The sequence below is a fragment of the Clupea harengus genome, chromosome 7, assembly GCF_900700415.2.
Source record: "Clupea harengus chromosome 7, Ch_v2.0.2, whole genome shotgun sequence".
Classification (NCBI taxonomy): Eukaryota; Metazoa; Chordata; class Actinopteri; order Clupeiformes; family Clupeidae; genus Clupea; species Clupea harengus.
The window spans coordinates 10,456,261-10,472,722 of NC_045158.1; the positions used below are offsets into that span (position 1 = coordinate 10,456,261).

General features: G+C 41.2%; 3 protein-coding genes across 7 annotated transcripts in view; 2 read left to right on the plus strand and 1 right to left on the minus strand.

Moving 5' to 3' along the window:
- The first annotated feature begins 242 nt into the window (after positions 1–242).
- si:ch211-102c2.4 (uncharacterized protein LOC568178 homolog) lies at positions 243–2,282 on the plus strand. The gene is made up of 5 exons (XM_042708243.1): positions 243–360; positions 961–1,251; positions 1,504–1,593; positions 1,703–1,722; positions 1,813–2,282. Exons 1-5 carry the CDS (start codon positions 321–323, stop codon positions 1,894–1,896), a joined length of 525 nt encoding a protein of 174 aa, XP_042564177.1. The 5' UTR covers positions 243–320; the 3' UTR covers positions 1,897–2,282.
- Positions 2,283–2,565: 283 nt separating this feature from the next.
- rabl6b (RAB, member RAS oncogene family-like 6b) lies at positions 2,566–12,907 on the minus strand. Of its 5 annotated transcripts, none has more exons than XM_031570451.2 (18): positions 12,545–12,907; positions 11,753–11,908; positions 11,460–11,594; positions 11,114–11,125; positions 10,578–10,625; positions 10,283–10,312; positions 9,228–9,280; positions 8,979–9,073; positions 8,743–8,883; positions 8,544–8,649; positions 7,980–8,083; positions 7,407–7,795; positions 6,499–6,652; positions 6,062–6,268; positions 5,637–5,937; positions 4,759–4,942; positions 4,605–4,663; positions 2,566–4,484 (listed from the first exon to the last, which is right to left on the minus strand). In XM_031570451.2, the coding sequence occupies exons 2-18, from the start codon at positions 11,880–11,882 to the stop codon at positions 4,287–4,289; spliced, it is 2,346 nt and encodes a 781-aa protein (XP_031426311.1). In that variant the 5' UTR covers positions 11,883–11,908; positions 12,545–12,907; the 3' UTR covers positions 2,566–4,286. The 5 variants fall into 5 exon arrangements, with proteins under 5 accessions (XP_031426311.1, XP_031426310.1, XP_031426313.1 ...); XM_031570450.2 differs by having other exon boundaries at positions 11,753–12,106; XM_031570453.2 differs by lacking the exon at positions 10,283–10,312 and having other exon boundaries at positions 11,753–12,907.
- A 1,865-nt stretch (positions 12,908–14,772) lies between these two features.
- Positions 14,773–16,462, plus strand: part of nol6 (nucleolar protein 6 (RNA-associated)) — an 18,291-nt gene continuing 16,601 nt past the window's right edge. Inside the window, exons 1-5 of the mRNA XM_012815956.3 lie at positions 14,773–14,953; positions 15,392–15,622; positions 15,861–15,977; positions 16,077–16,253; positions 16,459–16,462. The exon at positions 16,459–16,462 is cut by the window's right edge and continues 165 nt beyond it. Of these exons, the coding sequence (XP_012671410.2) occupies positions 14,909–14,953; positions 15,392–15,622; positions 15,861–15,977; positions 16,077–16,253; positions 16,459–16,462 (574 nt within the window). The 5' untranslated portion in view covers positions 14,773–14,908. The remainder of the gene's footprint in view (positions 14,954–15,391; positions 15,623–15,860; positions 15,978–16,076; positions 16,254–16,458) is intronic.

The window sequence follows — 16,462 nt, forward strand, 5'->3', positions numbered from 1 at the left end:
TCGAGCATTGAACATTATTTAAAATTTGTCAATCTTATTTTCCAGGACCTTTCTCAAGTCAGGACAACTATCCTGTATTTTCACAGCAATGTGTGTTTCACTTCTTCTTATTTGATATGATCAGACATACATTTTGATATGGACTTGGTGGGGCAAGAGATGTGGTAAATTAATGCTGACTTGACTTTTTTTGCTTCAAATGTACGGCTGGCCATTTCCTGTTATTTCAACTTCCTACAATTTGAAGAAGCTATCATGAGAGGATTTTTTTTCCTCTTCTCAAAGTATATGTGAAGCCCGTCTGTGAAAGAGTCTGTGAAATGCTCTATTTTGTCTTCATATTTGTGTTCATTCTAACAGGTAAAGTCTCCACATTTCATACAGTCATGCATAAAGTGATGTAGGAATATATATCTATTTTTCATATAAATGAACTACTGTGCATATACACCTAATAGCGCTAATACATTGGAAGTGATTAAAACTTGTGTGAATATAAAGACAACTGCAATTGATTATTATGGCTGTAGGTATCAATAGATTTGATATATTTTATCAGATTTTGTAAGGTTTGTGTAACAGAAAATTCTAGATAAATCTTACAGCTAGAGAATGTACTTTCAATCCTGCTGAAATATAGTCTTACCTTGATGTTTATTTGTATCTACTTTGGGAATGGATAAAATACATGTATGAATACTGGGTGATTTCATATGTGCAATAAGTTGCTTGAACAATACGTGACATACAACCACAGAAACCTATTCATGCATACATTTGAAATATATTTAAATGTTTTACATACTGTGCATTTAGAGAGGGCTTTACTACACATAAAGTATAAAACATTGTACAGTAAGGATTGAGGCATGTTCAGATTTTAAACAGTGAAATATTTTCATGTTATCTCATCACAATACAAAAAGACCTGAACATTTATTCTATATCTACATGCTACAGACATATGTAAATCAGAGAAGGGTGAGACTTTAGTCTGTCGCTATGATCCTGAATTTGCAAGCTTGGAGAGAGTCTGGTGCAAAAAAGACTCTGAAGAGTGCTGTACGGGCTTTGCCTTCGGTAAGAAGATACAGTCCCTTGACAATGGAAGTGTGGAGATAACCAACGACACAGCGGCTGCTTTCACAGTCACTGTGCAAAATCTGACCCAAGGAAGTGGGGTGTACTGGTGTGGCCTGATGTTTCAGAATCAAACCATCATTAAACTGGCAGAGAAATCCTTTTCAACTGGTGAGAACCTGGTGTCTGGTTTGTATTATATGCTATTTTTAGACACAGGAACTGCAATACAGGTTTTGGTTTCCTCATACTAATGATGCGAAAGGACACCAAGCTGAAGCTTCTTTTTATTATTAAGACATCTGGCATTGAAGAGGAATAGATTTGCTTTAATAAAAAAAAAATAGAGTAAAAAAAATACTGTGCCCAGTTCTAGGTTGCCAGACCTGGTGGTCTCACTTCTCTCTGTTGCCTCTCTGACAGACTCTCCATTTTATGTGTGGAGCCTTCTACGCTGGATTCTCTTTGCCCTTCTCCTACTGTCATCCTTCGGTATTTCTATGTTCACACGCAGTATGTATTCTCTAAATGTATTATGTAATTTACTATATATTTACTTGTCAAATCAGGTGAACAATTGAAAACACATTCTTATGTTTACTCTCATTGTTCTTGCTTCCAGAGACAGCCAAGAAGGAAAAGGTATGCTGGTTGACTGTTTTACAGTTTACAATTTACAGAGAATCAACGTGCCCACGTTTTGTCTTTATCACCACTTAACTTGTCTCCTAGGTTGATGACTGCGTGTACGAGGATGTCCCCTTGCGTGCCACCAGAGGCACAGATGGTCAGGCTGACATCATCACTGAGGCATAACAGCAGAAGTAGAGTGGTGGTTCAACACTTCCCTTTTGTCGTAATGTAAAGGGTAGTAATTAGGCTACATGTTAATTGTGTTTAGGAATATCAGAAAATGTAGAATTACAAACCACATAGGTTATTCTCATTACTTTTTTTTAACTTTCTACTATTACTATTACTGTTTTACTTTCATTTACTTGTGATCCTGGTTTTCTCAATTGCTCGTCCTGGATCTGTTGTAAAAATGCTCATGTATATGTTTCATTCATTATCACAATATACAACAGACACCTTTTTGACTCTTAAAAAATGTGCTGCCATTTATTTCACAAGTGCATACACATGTACATATTAAATGATGACAGGTCTTTGACATTGAATAAACATTAATTCAAGCTTAACTTCCAAGGATTTGCCCCGTCTCTGTTGTGAATACAAATCTCATGCTCCACAGAAGAGGATAGTGCATTCATTTTCCCATTTGTGGAGCTCAGAGAAAATGGTACAAATGCATACTGCCATTTAGACTGATGCATAGCATTTGAAATGAAACAAGAAAGTAGAGCTTGAGAGAATATTGCCATCTGTTGGTGTCATAAAAGAGCTGAGGTCTATTGCAAGGAGCTGAAATATCCAGATGGCTGTCTTTTATAGCCATGTGAGCTTGCTGTTAACACACACGTCTCTCATTACTGTATTTATTAATTGGGAGCAACACAGCCTACATGATTAATAAGCATGCAACAGAGTCACCATTTTTTTAGGACAACTTGGAACACCGATAATCTCTAAATTTCAGTCTCTTACAGAACAAAACCACACAGGTAAAAAAAAAAAAAACAGCAGAGACAAAGAGACACGAAGCAGAGGTTCATGATTACACAGCCATTTGGGCACAGGTGATATGGTTTCATGGCAAGAGAACTTTACATGGCATGTACAGCAGTTTGTCCCCTTCAAGATGGAGGCCATCATTGATCTAAAGAGCCTGAGTGGTACAGCCCATGCTTCTCCTTTGCAGTCACACAGTGAGCCTCCAATTGCACAGAGGGCCGTCACAAAAGCTTGCCTGTAGGTAGTGAGATCTGTCGTGACGTCTTAGGTTTCTGAAATCTCTTGGCAAGAGGTGATTGAGCACAACCACACAAAAGAAAAGCGCATATCAGAACGACCTGACAAAATGTTTAACAAAATCTTGTGATTTTGTCATGGTAAACTACAAGTTCAATGGGTTAAGTGAAGGGAAATTAATCTTCCCTATTTTGATACCATACTGTAAAGTTAAAGGACAGCTTTGAGTACAAAATGAAACCATACACAACATACAATTGTGGTGGTGTTTACACACCCAGAACAGACTTAAACCAAATCTTTAACTGAAGGCTTTTGCCAATTATACCATCACGATCCTTAAAGGAAAAACAAAATAACTTCTGAAATGTACAGCATTCTTGCTTTATTGTCTCTGCACTATTTCAATCCTATCATTTAAAAGTCTGTAGATAAATTCAGGAGTCTAATTACCCAACTCAACCCATAACTTTAATAGGCCAGTAAGTATCTTGAAGACAGCATCTAAAAGAAACCAGACCTGTATACATAGAAAAATGTAAGCCGCCATTTAGAAATGTATCTGACATAATGACAGACTCACTGAAGACCATAAGGTGTCTTGTTAAACACAGCTATAACACAATTACAATTAATGAACTTGACATGATAATAGACATTGTAGTAAGACCACTTTAAATGGAGTAGATGGCATTTACCAGAACATGCATTTTTTGCAGTGATTTTCTTTAAGGCATTAATCGAAGGGGCTGCATACTATTTTTCACCATGAATGTCAGGAAAAAAAAAAAGACAAAAACTCAAAACGGATCTGTTAGAGTCATATCTTCCCTTCACAACAAATGTACATATACCCCAGAAGAAATGCACAACTCGTACATTCATACGAAATTCATATCTACACTACTAGGTAAACAAGAGAAATATCCAATGACAAAGGCTATCTATTAGCAACTTAAGAGGCATGCATTACAGCGCTGCCTACAACAGCAGGACCCAAACTAAAATTGGAGTGGTATGTCTTAAAGTGGGGAGAGTAACAGTATATAAAACTCAGCGCTTCCGATTTCCGATATAAAAAGCTAGTTATAGCCAGGATAAAACGTAGCATTTCTCAGTAGCATCTGTACTTATTGCAATCTGTGCCCGAGGTGGGAGCTGGGGGCCCCCTCTGCGCTGCGTCTTGGCTCAGTGGCACTGGTGTGGGACACCGTGGAGGATAAACCAGTGCCACAGAGCTCGGGGGGAAGGGGGGGCATTTGCTTGCGAGTCCCCCCGTCGTGGATAGGACAATCCAAACGCAGTCCAATCTCTTCACCGTAGTGGATGGGCTCCTACAGCTCCTCATAGTCCCCCTCGTCTCTCTTCGCGGCCTCCGCGCCTCCTGCCAAGAAGGACTCCAGGTCGTCCAAGTCGCCACTTTTCCGAGACTTTTTCTTCCTCTTCTCCTTCTCCTTCTCATCTCCCGTTCCGGCTTCGTCCTTCTCCTTCTTCTTGTGCTTGTGCTTCTTCTTGCTGGCCTTATCCTCCTCCTGTAATCAAATTAGGAGAGTCAAGAGTCTGAAATCTTCCACTGGCACATGAACCTACACACGCTGACAAGATCAACATCAGACACTAATGCCTTCCTTCATCATATGACTGTGATTCACCTCTTTGTTTTTCTTCTTCTTTTTCTTCTTCTCTTTGGTGGAGGGCTTGGTCTCTTTCACTGAAGGAAAACAAATAAGCCAACCGTCAGATGTGAGTGGAACACAAATAGAAAATACCAGACATTATTGAGTAGGAAGTGAATAGAGGACTTGCCATCTTGCTCATCACTGCTTTCTTTGTTTGTCGCTGCTTTGTTCTCGAAACCCAAACCGAAGAGGTCATTCTCATTCTTGCTTTTGAAAGACAGCACTGTGGGTTTCATGGGCTCGGGCATTTTCTCCGGAATGATGTCTTCATCAGAAAGGTCAGAGAGGTCATTCCTGACAGGAAACGACTCCTGTACAGAAGGGAAAATACCTTTAATAATAAATGTTGGACAAAGCCAAAGTGTATGACAGGTAACAGGTTTCCTTTTTTTTATTTTTTTATTTATTGCACACAAAAGAAAAGAAACTTCAGCATTAGCTTTGTCGCCACACTTCCACCTTGTATTCACATGGAATATGTATGCGGATGTCAACGTCTAGATAACAAACGCTCTGATCTCTCTGCATTTACACCTGGCATTAATATGCATGCCCGTTGCCAGTCATGTCATCCGAAGTCATGTTTGGCACGCAACATTAAATAATCAAATGATGGATATTTTGTAAACACCTATATACCATTTTACCTATCTGATACCAAACAAAACATTCAGACAGACTACCATCAGAAATGATCTAGTGGATAAGACTGCATTACAATCATAATGCTTGCTGTTTTTGCTAACAAGCATTTTTCCCCTATACAGATAAGATATCCAGACACAGACAGCATGTTGGTGAAAGTTATCAACAGCATTATAAACAGCACAACGTACTAATAATGATACATTTCAATATTGTTTGTCTTACAAACAACAAGCAAACAATAGGATTAGCAAGTTTACACATCTTCACATGAACCTCCACTAATGCTAAAATATGATCAGAACTGCTATGCCAATGCTAACATATCATCAGAAGGCTATGTTTCTCAGTTCAGCTTACCTTCACAGCTTTCTGGGTGTCTGACTCCTCACTCTCAAAGTCAGGATCATCCATGACATAGGACAGCAACTGTTTGGCCACAGGAGCGTCGCCGTCGGTGTCTGAGGACTCGGCCTGGGCGATTGCCTCTTTCGCCTCTCTCCTCTTGCTCTGCTTGATCGGCTGCGCGGGCACTGAGGTTGGCACGAGAGCAGTTGGCTCTGGGGCCTGAGCGTCCATCTTAATCTGCTCTGTATGAGTGGTGAGTACTGCCTCTGGAGCTTTGCTCTGGCTGTGTAGACTCAATGAGTCCAAGTCCTCTCTGTTAGGAAGGAGACAGAAGGAGGAAACATGCTTGTTCAAAATAACACCAAGAAAAAAGAAAATACCACAAGCAGATCGGTTTATATATTTTAAGGGTGGTGGATTTTGGACATAGTGCTTACATGGGATTTTGGGGCTCTGATTCCAGATCCTCGTCCTGAGCCACAGTGACTTTGGGCTGCAGTTCGTCTTCGTCACTTGATAATGGGAGGTCTTTGCTGGGAATCGAGACGCTAGGGGGTGGGAGGGGGGCAGCCTCGACGTCATCGAGGTCGAGGTCGTCCTGAAACTCAGCCACCATTGGGTTTCCTCCTTGGCCCTCTCCATCACTTTGGCAGGGATAAACAAAAATAACTGAATATATGCCACAGCTCAGAGCTATGCACAAGCAAAAATCTGATAGTGAGCGGGTTCCCTGCAAGCATTAACAAATAAGTCAAAACATGTTTCACTGCTGAAATAATAAATACAGAGGCATATCAAAGGTGGAGATATTTTAATTACTACTATATTGCTTTGGTTAGTCAGCTTCAGCAGTGAAGTCCTCAGTGCTCCATACCTGTCGCTGTCCACTGGAGCTGAGGCTGAGGGTGGGGGTGCCACACGGGCTTTGGGTGGAATGCTCTCCTCCAGGAAGCTCCGGTCCAGACCATCATCTGGCACAAAGTCATCCACACTCTGAACTTTCTCTGGACACACCGGAGCAGGAGGCTCTGAGGATAGTAATCATACAAAATCTACAGTATTAGTCTACATACAAATGGCACAGTGTTGCATTTGTATTTCTATTCCCACTTCATAGTTGTTCCTCATAGTGGATAAATATCACACATTTTGACAACATTTCAGTAGTGTATTCAAGAGTGAGTGGCAAGCAAGCCTAAATCTGACTGGAATTTTAGAGAGGACATGGACATTGCTTTCACGTAAAAATAAGGCTACATATAATACAAATAGGCCAAACCGAGGACCCATCCAGCAGTAAAGCTAATAATTTCGACACGAGAGCCGTTTCTGAAACCTCTCCTTTTAAAGCATTGCTGGTACAATGGCTTCCATTGATCGGGAGTCTGCTGACAGTGCTTCTCGGAGGCAAAAAGAAGGCAAGCCTCCACTCGGTGAAAACATCTGACTCAGAACTAGAAGTAGCTTATCCCTGTCTCTGCAAGTTCCACAGCAATGCCAAGTAGACCGTGAAGACCATTGTTGGCGCTTTGAAGTTCTCGTGCCAGTCTGTGCAGGGGAACTAAATCCTCTGCATGCCCCGGCAAGGTAAAAGAGATTTGACACCCTGCAGTCCACAAACATTAACCCATAAAATCTATCTATCTAAAACTATTTTGTTGACTTCCATTAAAAGTTATAACAAAGTTTTTGCCATAACACAGTGCAGTGACGGTATCTACACATTACTGTTAGCGTTTAGTAGTTTGGGAGCTAATCAGGAATAGCAGCCACCTGGCTCACCTGGTTTGGCAGCAGGAGGTTCCGGGACGGGAGACGATCCAAACAGCCGGGATATGATACCACGCTTCAGGGGAGGGGCGGCCGTGGGGGTGGGAGGGGCTGTGGAGAGGGAAGGGAAGGGCGTCGTCTGCTCGGGAGCCTGGAGGTCAGGTGGAGGAGGTGGTGACGCAGCAGCGCTGGAGGGCTCGGGCAGGGAGGACGTAGAGGATGACGGGGGAGACTGCTGCACCTGGGTGGGGACGGGGGACTGCGGAATCCCGGGGCTGGAGTCCGCGGAGTCCCGGCTCGGGGGGACGACGGGGGACTGGGACCCAGAGGAGGGGCTCTGTCCGTTGGCCCGGCCAGGGGAGCTGTACCCTTTACCGCGGGAGTCCGTCATGTCTAAGAAACTGCCAATCCACATCACAGACAACATAAACAAGTTGCCATCAGTAAAGACATGACCACCGTGAGCTTGCATACATTAAAATGCAGAAATACAGCATTACTTTTCTTTATCAAAGCTCTGCAAATTCAACTGTAATGGACTGAAGCCGGAAAACTCAAAGAGCAGAACACATAAAGGTGGATTACATCTCGTAGTTCTGGTCCTCGGTCTCCTGCTGCACACACAGCTCCTCCAGCGTGGCGTCAATGTCCAGCTGATTGGTTTCGAGCTGCCGCAGCAAAGTCTCCCTCTGCACAGAACAGAGCAGAGCAGAGCGGCAGCCGTAAGAACAATCAAGTGACTGTGCCCGAGGCAACCACTCACTCTAGCACTGCCTTAGTCAAAGGCTATCAGCCTGAGCCAGTGGATCCAGACTAGCATATTAAATAACCTGCCGACACATAAGGAGGCCACTGATAGACTCGCTACTGGTTTCATCTTCTCAGCACGTGACTCGAGTCTTTACTGGTTCTAGGCTTACAGCAGGATCATTTATCACCTGTGTTGTTTTCCACTCCAACTCAATCAATAATTAAGGAAACCTTAAGACAGTGCTGGTGCTTTTTTACGACACAGCTCAAGTGGCCACAATGGAGTAAAGGTTCAACAAACATGCCAATAAAAAAATAAACCATGATCTAAATCACTAAACATTAGGTTAGGGCTTGAGTCGAGGGATGTATGTAGATTGAGGTGCTAGGAGGGCATACCTGTAGTTGTAGGAAAGGAATGTTGAAAAATCTGTGTAAGTATTTGAGGCCAAATCCGTTCTTCATGGAGGACTCGGCGTAGTGGATGTAAGACGAGCCGCGCGGCCTGCAGAAAGACAAGAGCACACGCCAAACTTGCTGACTCGCTCCACGCTGGCGTTGGCTTATAGCTTTGCCACTGAAATATCCATCGCCTTACCTGTTGAGGCCCGCTATGAAATCGCGGATGTCATCCGGCAGAATGATGCGGTGGTCGCCCATGTCCCGGTGGTTGCCGAGGACGCACACCGGCACATGGTGGGGCACCTTTGGCAGCTCTCGTAGAATATAATTGTACGTCCTGCAAACAGAGAAGGCACACTTGTGGTGTGATTCTAATCACGACGTGAATAACTGACAGGGATTGTGCGTGTTCATGTAAACACGTGTTATTACCATTGTTTGGTGATGTCAAACATCATGACCACACCGTTGCAGTTCTTGTAAACATCCAGAAATTCTGCATCCAAAGCCACTTCATTGTCTGATTGCTACAATAATAGGAATAATGACAGAACACTCATACATTCAGAAATAAACTATTGAAAAAATGTATCATCAGTATTGATATTCGTCAGTTGATAATAAACAGGCTTTAAGAATACTAAAGAAACTGACGGGCCTTCAGTATCTTGCCATACTTGCCTCCTGTGGTTCATTCTCTAATTTCAGGTTATCACCTTTCTTCTTTCCTTTTCCTTTGGAGATTAAAAAAACAAGGAAACGCATAAAAAGAGGTTTGGAGGGGTCACAATGACAAAAGAGACTCTCTCAATGCTGTATGTACAACAGTAATGCAAAGGTCCAATAATAAAATAGAATAATAATGCCAAGAATATCTGCACATCAAACCTGCATTTCAGAAGAGGGGGGGGGGGGGGGCAGTAAAACAGACTCATTTCACTTATTACATTTTAAAAGGGAATGAATATCACCTTAAAACACAATGTTAGTACCATTGAATTGCATGGAGAGCAATTTTAACTAAAATAAAGCATATCTTTTTTTCTGTTCATACTTACAATGGACAGCAAAACGGTTATGCATTTAATTTGCCATTGGCAAAGCTGTTTACACTTATGACATTATTCGGTGCAATTCGAGGGGTGCTTAAGCCATTCATGCTTTTTGCCTAACTGCAGTATTAACAGACATTAATGCATAATAAATGACATTATTAGATGACCAGTCCAGTCAAACTGAGTCTTGTTCGGATTATATTGCATATTATAACCACTGTCATACATATGCATTAGCAAACATACGCTCTGTGGCTGTTTTGAAGTGGAACTTCCTTGAGGCACATGATTGTCACCTGTGAAATTAAGTAGCACATAATTTCTTAAAATACAAGGAAAGATTCCACAGGATTTTTGGTTTGCGTGGGTTTAGATTTGTGTGGGGGCGAATTCAAATTAAGCAGCTGACCAGACCAGATTAGTCCTACGCGTTGTGCCCATAGCAGAGATATACAGGGTCCAACACAACAAAACACCACTGTTTAATTCAAGTCGTGTAGACAGAGAGTTCGAACAGAAAAGCTCTGTCTGCACTTCAGCTGTGCCACAACTGTGCAACATCTATGAACAGGCCAGGGAATAATTGCAGTCAAACAACACAGGCAGCGCATAGTGTAAAGACACACCCACTGAACACAGTTAGCTCACAGTCAAACCTCTACAAACTACGGTTACTCTCACCTACACCTTCAGGAAGAGGATATTTTTGGCCTTGAGGAGTTATGCGTTCAGGCAAAGGAAGACACAAATGCCATTGTTAATAGTACAGATTATTTTTAAACATCCATACAGCATCTTCAGATCAGAATCAGAACTAGATAAAATGGCCATGAGCCACCCAATACATTGACAGAGTGACAACACATTGTCATCTAATGGTCTTTAGCTTGTCTATGATAAATGCCCATGGCTGACATTACAGTTACAGTTACATAGCAAACTCAACATTGTAAACTCTTCTCCCCTGCAAACTCACCTTTATCCACCACATCCCACACTTCCACTTTCACCACATCGTCAGTTGCTACAGGACAGAGAATTAAGGACAATTAAAAACACGAAGAAAGGTTTAGATTGGTTAATATGCTGCATTGTGAGATCATCAAAGCATTAGTTTCCACCCCAAGGGGTTTAGAATTCAATGGATTCCTTTGACTACTAATTCTAGTCACATGCACTAGACTAGTGGTTGACATCTGCTCACAAAATAACAAGGGACAGCCTACATGCTTTTCTAACGAATCACTATTATTCTAATTAATACATTCAATCTAACTGACTATAAAGCAACTAAAAAACAACCCTACTTGACCTAAGTATGTATGTTTGTTAATTTGCATATATTCATTATAGATATTTTTCATATCTATAAAAAGGACAGCACTATTGTAAGCAAAAGCAAACACACAAAAAACAATATTTTAATTTTAACCATTACTGTTCTAGAATCTGCGGTATTTCTAAGGAAGAAACCAACATACTAGAATAATAGTTTTGTTGAAACTAATTTACCTTGGTTGGCACCTAATTTGGATGTAATTTGATAAATGAATGAAAAGGCATGGTTTGAACAAAAAGAGGAAATGAAATCAAATAAAATTCAAAACAACTGATGAACTAGCAAAAATACAGAGAAAAAGCCAAACACAGCAGACAAATGACACTCTCTGACTATTCAACAGAAGGAGAGAAGGATATCCCTTCACAATCCTAACACTAAAAGTCCAAGAATGCCAACAAAACACCTTAATATATCCTGCTACAAGAGAATGTTAACTTAATATATTATAAATTTCATGAAATAATTCAGCAGGGTTACAATGACTTAATGATTGTCCCAACCACCAGGCCCACATACTTTTGTAGCTCCAGTGGATGCTTGTGACCTTGATCTCCTGAGTAGGGATGTACTCCTCCACAAACTTCTGTCCCTGAAGTCGTTGCCACAAGGTGCTCTTGCCCGTGTTCCTGTCTCCACGAATGACTATCTTCACTTGAAAAGGAAAAAAAATGCATGAGTATGAAGTACATGTAATGTACATTCCTCCTGCATATACTTGTTCATGATGGTTTATGATCAAATTCTCTACACTATTAACACAATCATCAGCACACATTTGAACAACAGAACTACAGAGCAGGATTACTTACTGTTGTACTGAACACCCTTTGCATAGCGCCTCTGTAAGCTTTGGTTCATTGACTGAAGGCCTGCAGGGATGTTCTTCTCTTTTGGTGGCCCAGGCTCGGAGCCAACCAACTTCTTCAGTGCAGAAAACATTTTGATGGAGGACTATTTGAACCACACTTTGGTAAAGTGGAAAAAGGGGACTTGACTAGAGCATTAAACTGTGTAAAACACTGGGGCAAAATGGGAGTGACTAAATGTAGTGTTCCATCATGAAATATCTGTTTTAGATGTTGGGCACTATATCATTGAACTTGAGGTCAACTCTCTTCAACGTTCCAAGTCATGTTTGTGTATCTGCCTTTAGAAGTAAGTCCCTGAGGAAACCCACAGAAAAGGTTGCTTAAGAAATGCAATGAATGAACGATGCACAAAAACTGACACGAAACCACTGACTTGGCTATACCGTTCTGGTGTGGTTTTGAGATAACGTGCAAGACCACCTGACTAATTAGGCAGAGTGTAGCAGGCTGCATATAAATGATCTAGAAAGCTAGTGTAGCAAGGTAAGGTAAATATGTATGTGTCACAACATGTTAATCTTCGCAACCCCTCGTCCAAATGTTGATATGCATAACTATCTGTTTGCAGCAACGCTGCTTTCAACGATCTCGTTTATGTTATAGAGTAACATCACCTTGTTTGTTATACAGATGAACCCTCTAACATTTTCAGCTGTAACAGTAGCTAGCTATCCCACAACAAAACCAAAACAACCAATTAAGATTAACGTTTCTATCCTGGCCTTTACTTACAGCAATGAGCCATGACAAAGCGCATGTGTGTGAAAACGTAAGTCCAATCCATTTAGTTTAATCGTGACCTAGACACTGATTCTTTCATTCCTCTACATCAGCAACCATTTTTCTCTCTTCCTGGATTCGTGGTCCGGGTACTGCACTGCATTGCACTAGAGCGTACGCACCCGGAAGACTACTGCCCCTACTGTTTGTTGCAAATCACGTTTTTGTAAGTTTTAAAGTATTTTCGGTAAATAACTCTTGCATTATTTGATTAGTTATTTATTAATTTAAAAGACAATTTCTTGAGAATGATGATGCCACATATTTTCCTACTTCACTGTAAACAGATATTCACATTCATTCTACACCCAGACTGAAAGGTGGCAGTATAGGTCGTAGCCCCAAAGTAACAAGTCTTCACCAAACATCCGAATCTTTCTGTAAACATGGCAGTTCCGTGGAGCTAGCGACAGTAAGACACAATATAGTGGTGAAAAGCGTCAAAATAAAAGTCCGCTTCAAACGTTTGTTTGAAAATCAACCGCGTTTACACGGCATATGCCTGGTGTGCTGGTGTCATTTTAGCAGTCATCCTGAAATTTATTAATTTCACACCAAGGGCCATATAGCTGATAAAAAGCGCTTTATGTATACTGCTTCTGAATCATAGAACATTACAAACTTTACTGAATAAAATGAGCCTGTTAAATATGAATAGGCAGAAAAGTGTTGCGAGTTGAACTTCCCCTATTATGTCACTATGCAGTACAAATTGTTAACACACACACACACACATACAGAAATACATACAACGCATACTTTTATGATAGTGGTGCGGCTAGTGAACACATGCAAAAACAACAATTCATTTCCCCAGGATACAGCTATTAAAGAGAAGTAAACACATGACAATTACTTAATAACCAATAACCAAGTCAATAACCCTTGACTCCTATCAGTTAGGAAGACATAGGGGAGGGCACTGTACATCTGTAGGCGAAGACTGTAAGCCCACTGTATGTGACTCATCTGGGGCTTAGCATGCCCTGGTACCTACAAAAGTGATTCAGAATCATAAATAGGACTACTGCTTAGTAGGTTTCCACATACAAGGAATTTATCTTGGCTATGTGGCACACATAGGTTAAATGTACAATGGGGACAAGGGGACATTTTTTATATACAAAAGGGGTCAGCCATAATCTTCCCTGCTCAGTTCAAGGCCCAGGGGTCGCGCAGGCCCTGGAGTGATTGCAAATTGCAGCCAATCACCCTCTCAGTAGAACTAATGATACGCTGCAGTCTGCTCTTGTCTTTGGCAGTGGAGGCAGTGTGCCTGATGGTGATGGAGCAGGTTAGGATGGACTCAACACTGGCAGTGTAAAAGTGCACCATCATGGCAGGTTCAACATCTTCAGCAACCTCAGGAAGTTCATTCTCTGCTGAGCCTTCTTTGTTAGGCTCAATTCAGGCCTCAATGTCTATATATTTAAAAAGACATAGTACGCTGTATACAGTATGTGACTCAACTGAGGTTATTATACCCTGGTACCTACAAAGGAGATTCAGATCACAATATCAGTATACACAGTACTTTCTGAACTACTAATGCAAAGAGTTACAGAGTGCCATTATTGTGTTCCCTATTAAAAATATACATGTCTACACAAGCATACACATACTGCATATACAATATTTTTTTATCCACAAGGAAGTGTTGCTGGTCGATTCAGGCCTAAATATCTATAGACTTATTTAAAGTACTTGTTATAAGGATTTCATTTCATCTCTATGCACAATGTGTTGTTTTCTCAGCCACACAATTTGAAGTTCATTAGTAGAAGATTAGTGTAGGCCTAGTGTATATGACTCGGCTGGAGTACCTACAAAGGTCGATTCAGGTGTCAGCAGGTGTCAGTCTACTCAGAACACCTTTTCTCTTGTAAATACATTTTTGTTGGAGAAACAAATTACTTTTTTCAGCTGAACCACACTTAGTAGGCTCTTTGTATTAAAACAAAAGGAATTTCAATTCCCCCCCCCCCCCCCCCCCCCCCCCCCCCCCCCTTTTTGGGTGGTATTTTCCTACATTTACGTTTATTGTGTCTTTGGTAGCACATACAGTTTATTTAATTATTTTTCATTTTTTGTCTTTGCATAATTTAAAACCAATAAATACATTTCGACTCTTATTTTGTTTTTAATTACGAATGTCGGCCATATTGAAATTTTTGGTATTGTCGCTCGCTTCACTCTGCTACCGGCCATGTGAGAACTGCTTTGGCCATGTGAGAAATGCTTTGCCCATGCACGTTTATTTTGTATAGTACAAATTCTTAGGTATTCTATCAGTGTTTGTGATTAATTTCAATCAAAATGAAGAGGAAGGTGGCAGAAACAACTACGGAGGTTGGCAGTGAGGTAAAATACTTGTCACATTATGGCATTGGAGACTAGTTCACGTTACACCTCATAGTTTTTAGCCACAGCTATTGCTAGCATGCCTGATATTTAATAGCATGGTAAAAACTCAATTCAGATTATTTAGCTAACTGAGCCATTCATCATGTGCCATATGTTTGTTGGCAATACACAGTGGAGGACTTAGACACTAATATATCTTACGCGTTTTGACAGGCCTGTGTGTGTGTGTTAATAAACTTCGTTACTTACGTAAGTCAGTTTAGTCTAAGCCTGTTTCTGAGCTCGTGCTTTAGTTCATTTTGATTTATTGATAACATCGTTAATATTTTGAAGGAAGAGATGACAGTGCACTGAGCGAAAAGGTTGTGTTTCGATTTAATGCAAGCTAACGTTAGAGCTTCCCTGTAGTTATGCGAGCTTGTTTTTTGTGTGTAGTCTACATGCCATGTCGAGACGGAGTCCATTGAGCCGAATCGCAGTGAAGATGGGGACGAGAGGCCGACGAAAGCGCTTAAGAGCGACTCAAAGAACAAGGCTTCCACTACTGCCCTCGTTCGACCATTGAAAGTGTCTAATAAGGAATTATACAAAGCTCCCACTCCGGAGGAGCTGAACCAGCTGAAAGAGACCGAGAGTCTGTTTCACTGCAGCCTGCTCAAGATGCAGGTCAGTTTGGGAATATGATGGATATGGCTCACTCCTACCTTTGTCATGTTGGGAGTCTATACATTATGTACATCACATTTTAAACCATGTGTGTTTTGTGAACACTGAGCCGTTTCTTTTGATTCTGTAAACCAATTTACACTTTACATCGCCATGCAGTGTGTATCTTTGATGTCATACTTGTGTAGTCTGTGGTGATATTGCTTTGCTAATTAGTTGTTTACCCTCACATGATCAGATGGAGGAACTCTTGAAGGAGGTGGTTTTAAGTGAGAACAAAAAGCGAATGGTGGACTCCTTCGTGCTGAAGATCACTGAGCTTCTCCACTCTGTACCAGAGACCCCTGTGGTCGAGGTCAGTACATCGTGACTGTGTGTTCGGCCCATTGCAAAGCTTTTTAACAGCAGCAGGCTTCTGGAAGACTAGTGTCATTCTGCCCTCTCTCATCCTCAGCTGAGTGACACAACTTGGCTGTCAAACGTGGAGGTGCCGTTCATCCTTGTCCCCGAATCGACCAAAGGAAAGTTCCACATGGAGCCCCCTACCTCTGTGGCCATGATTGGCAGCTATCCTCTGGGCACCTGCATTAAACCACGAGTGTCTGTCGACTTAATGGTCACCATTCCTTCTGTAAGTCACAGTTATGGAAAGCAAGTCTACACTGAATTTTGTGATAAACTTTTAACATTATCTGTTACTCATTATGCACCCATGATGTATTCCTTACGTATGTTTTAATATTGTTTTTTTTTTTTTTTTAAATGATTATTACAGTACGTTTTAAAACTATTTGCGCTATTTATGCTTGAAGCTTCTCTTCTTTGCCTTGTCTCAGAGTG

Bases quoted from the DNA above. Each gene is read 5' to 3' on its own strand.
- si:ch211-102c2.4 (XM_042708243.1), top strand. From the start codon at position 321: ATGCTCTATTTTGTCTTCATATTTGTGTTCATTCTAACAG. The intron at 361-960 runs GTAAAGTCTCCA...TACATGCTACAG, and splicing joins ATTTGTGTTCATTCTAACAG to ACATATGTAAATCAGAGAAG. The intron at 1,252-1,503 runs GTGAGAACCTGG...CCTCTCTGACAG, and splicing joins AGAGAAATCCTTTTCAACTG to ACTCTCCATTTTATGTGTGG.
- rabl6b (XM_031570451.2), bottom strand. From the start codon at position 11,882: ATGTTTTCTGCACTGAAGAAGTTGGTTGGCTCCGAGCCTGGGCCACCA. The intron at 8,650-8,742 runs GTAAGGCGATGG...GTCTTTCTGCAG, and splicing joins TTCATAGCGGGCCTCAACAG to GCCGCGCGGCTCGTCTTACA. The intron at 4,485-4,604 runs GTGAATCACAGT...ATTTGATTACAG, and splicing joins AGAAGAAGAAAAACAAAGAG to GAGGAGGATAAGGCCAGCAA.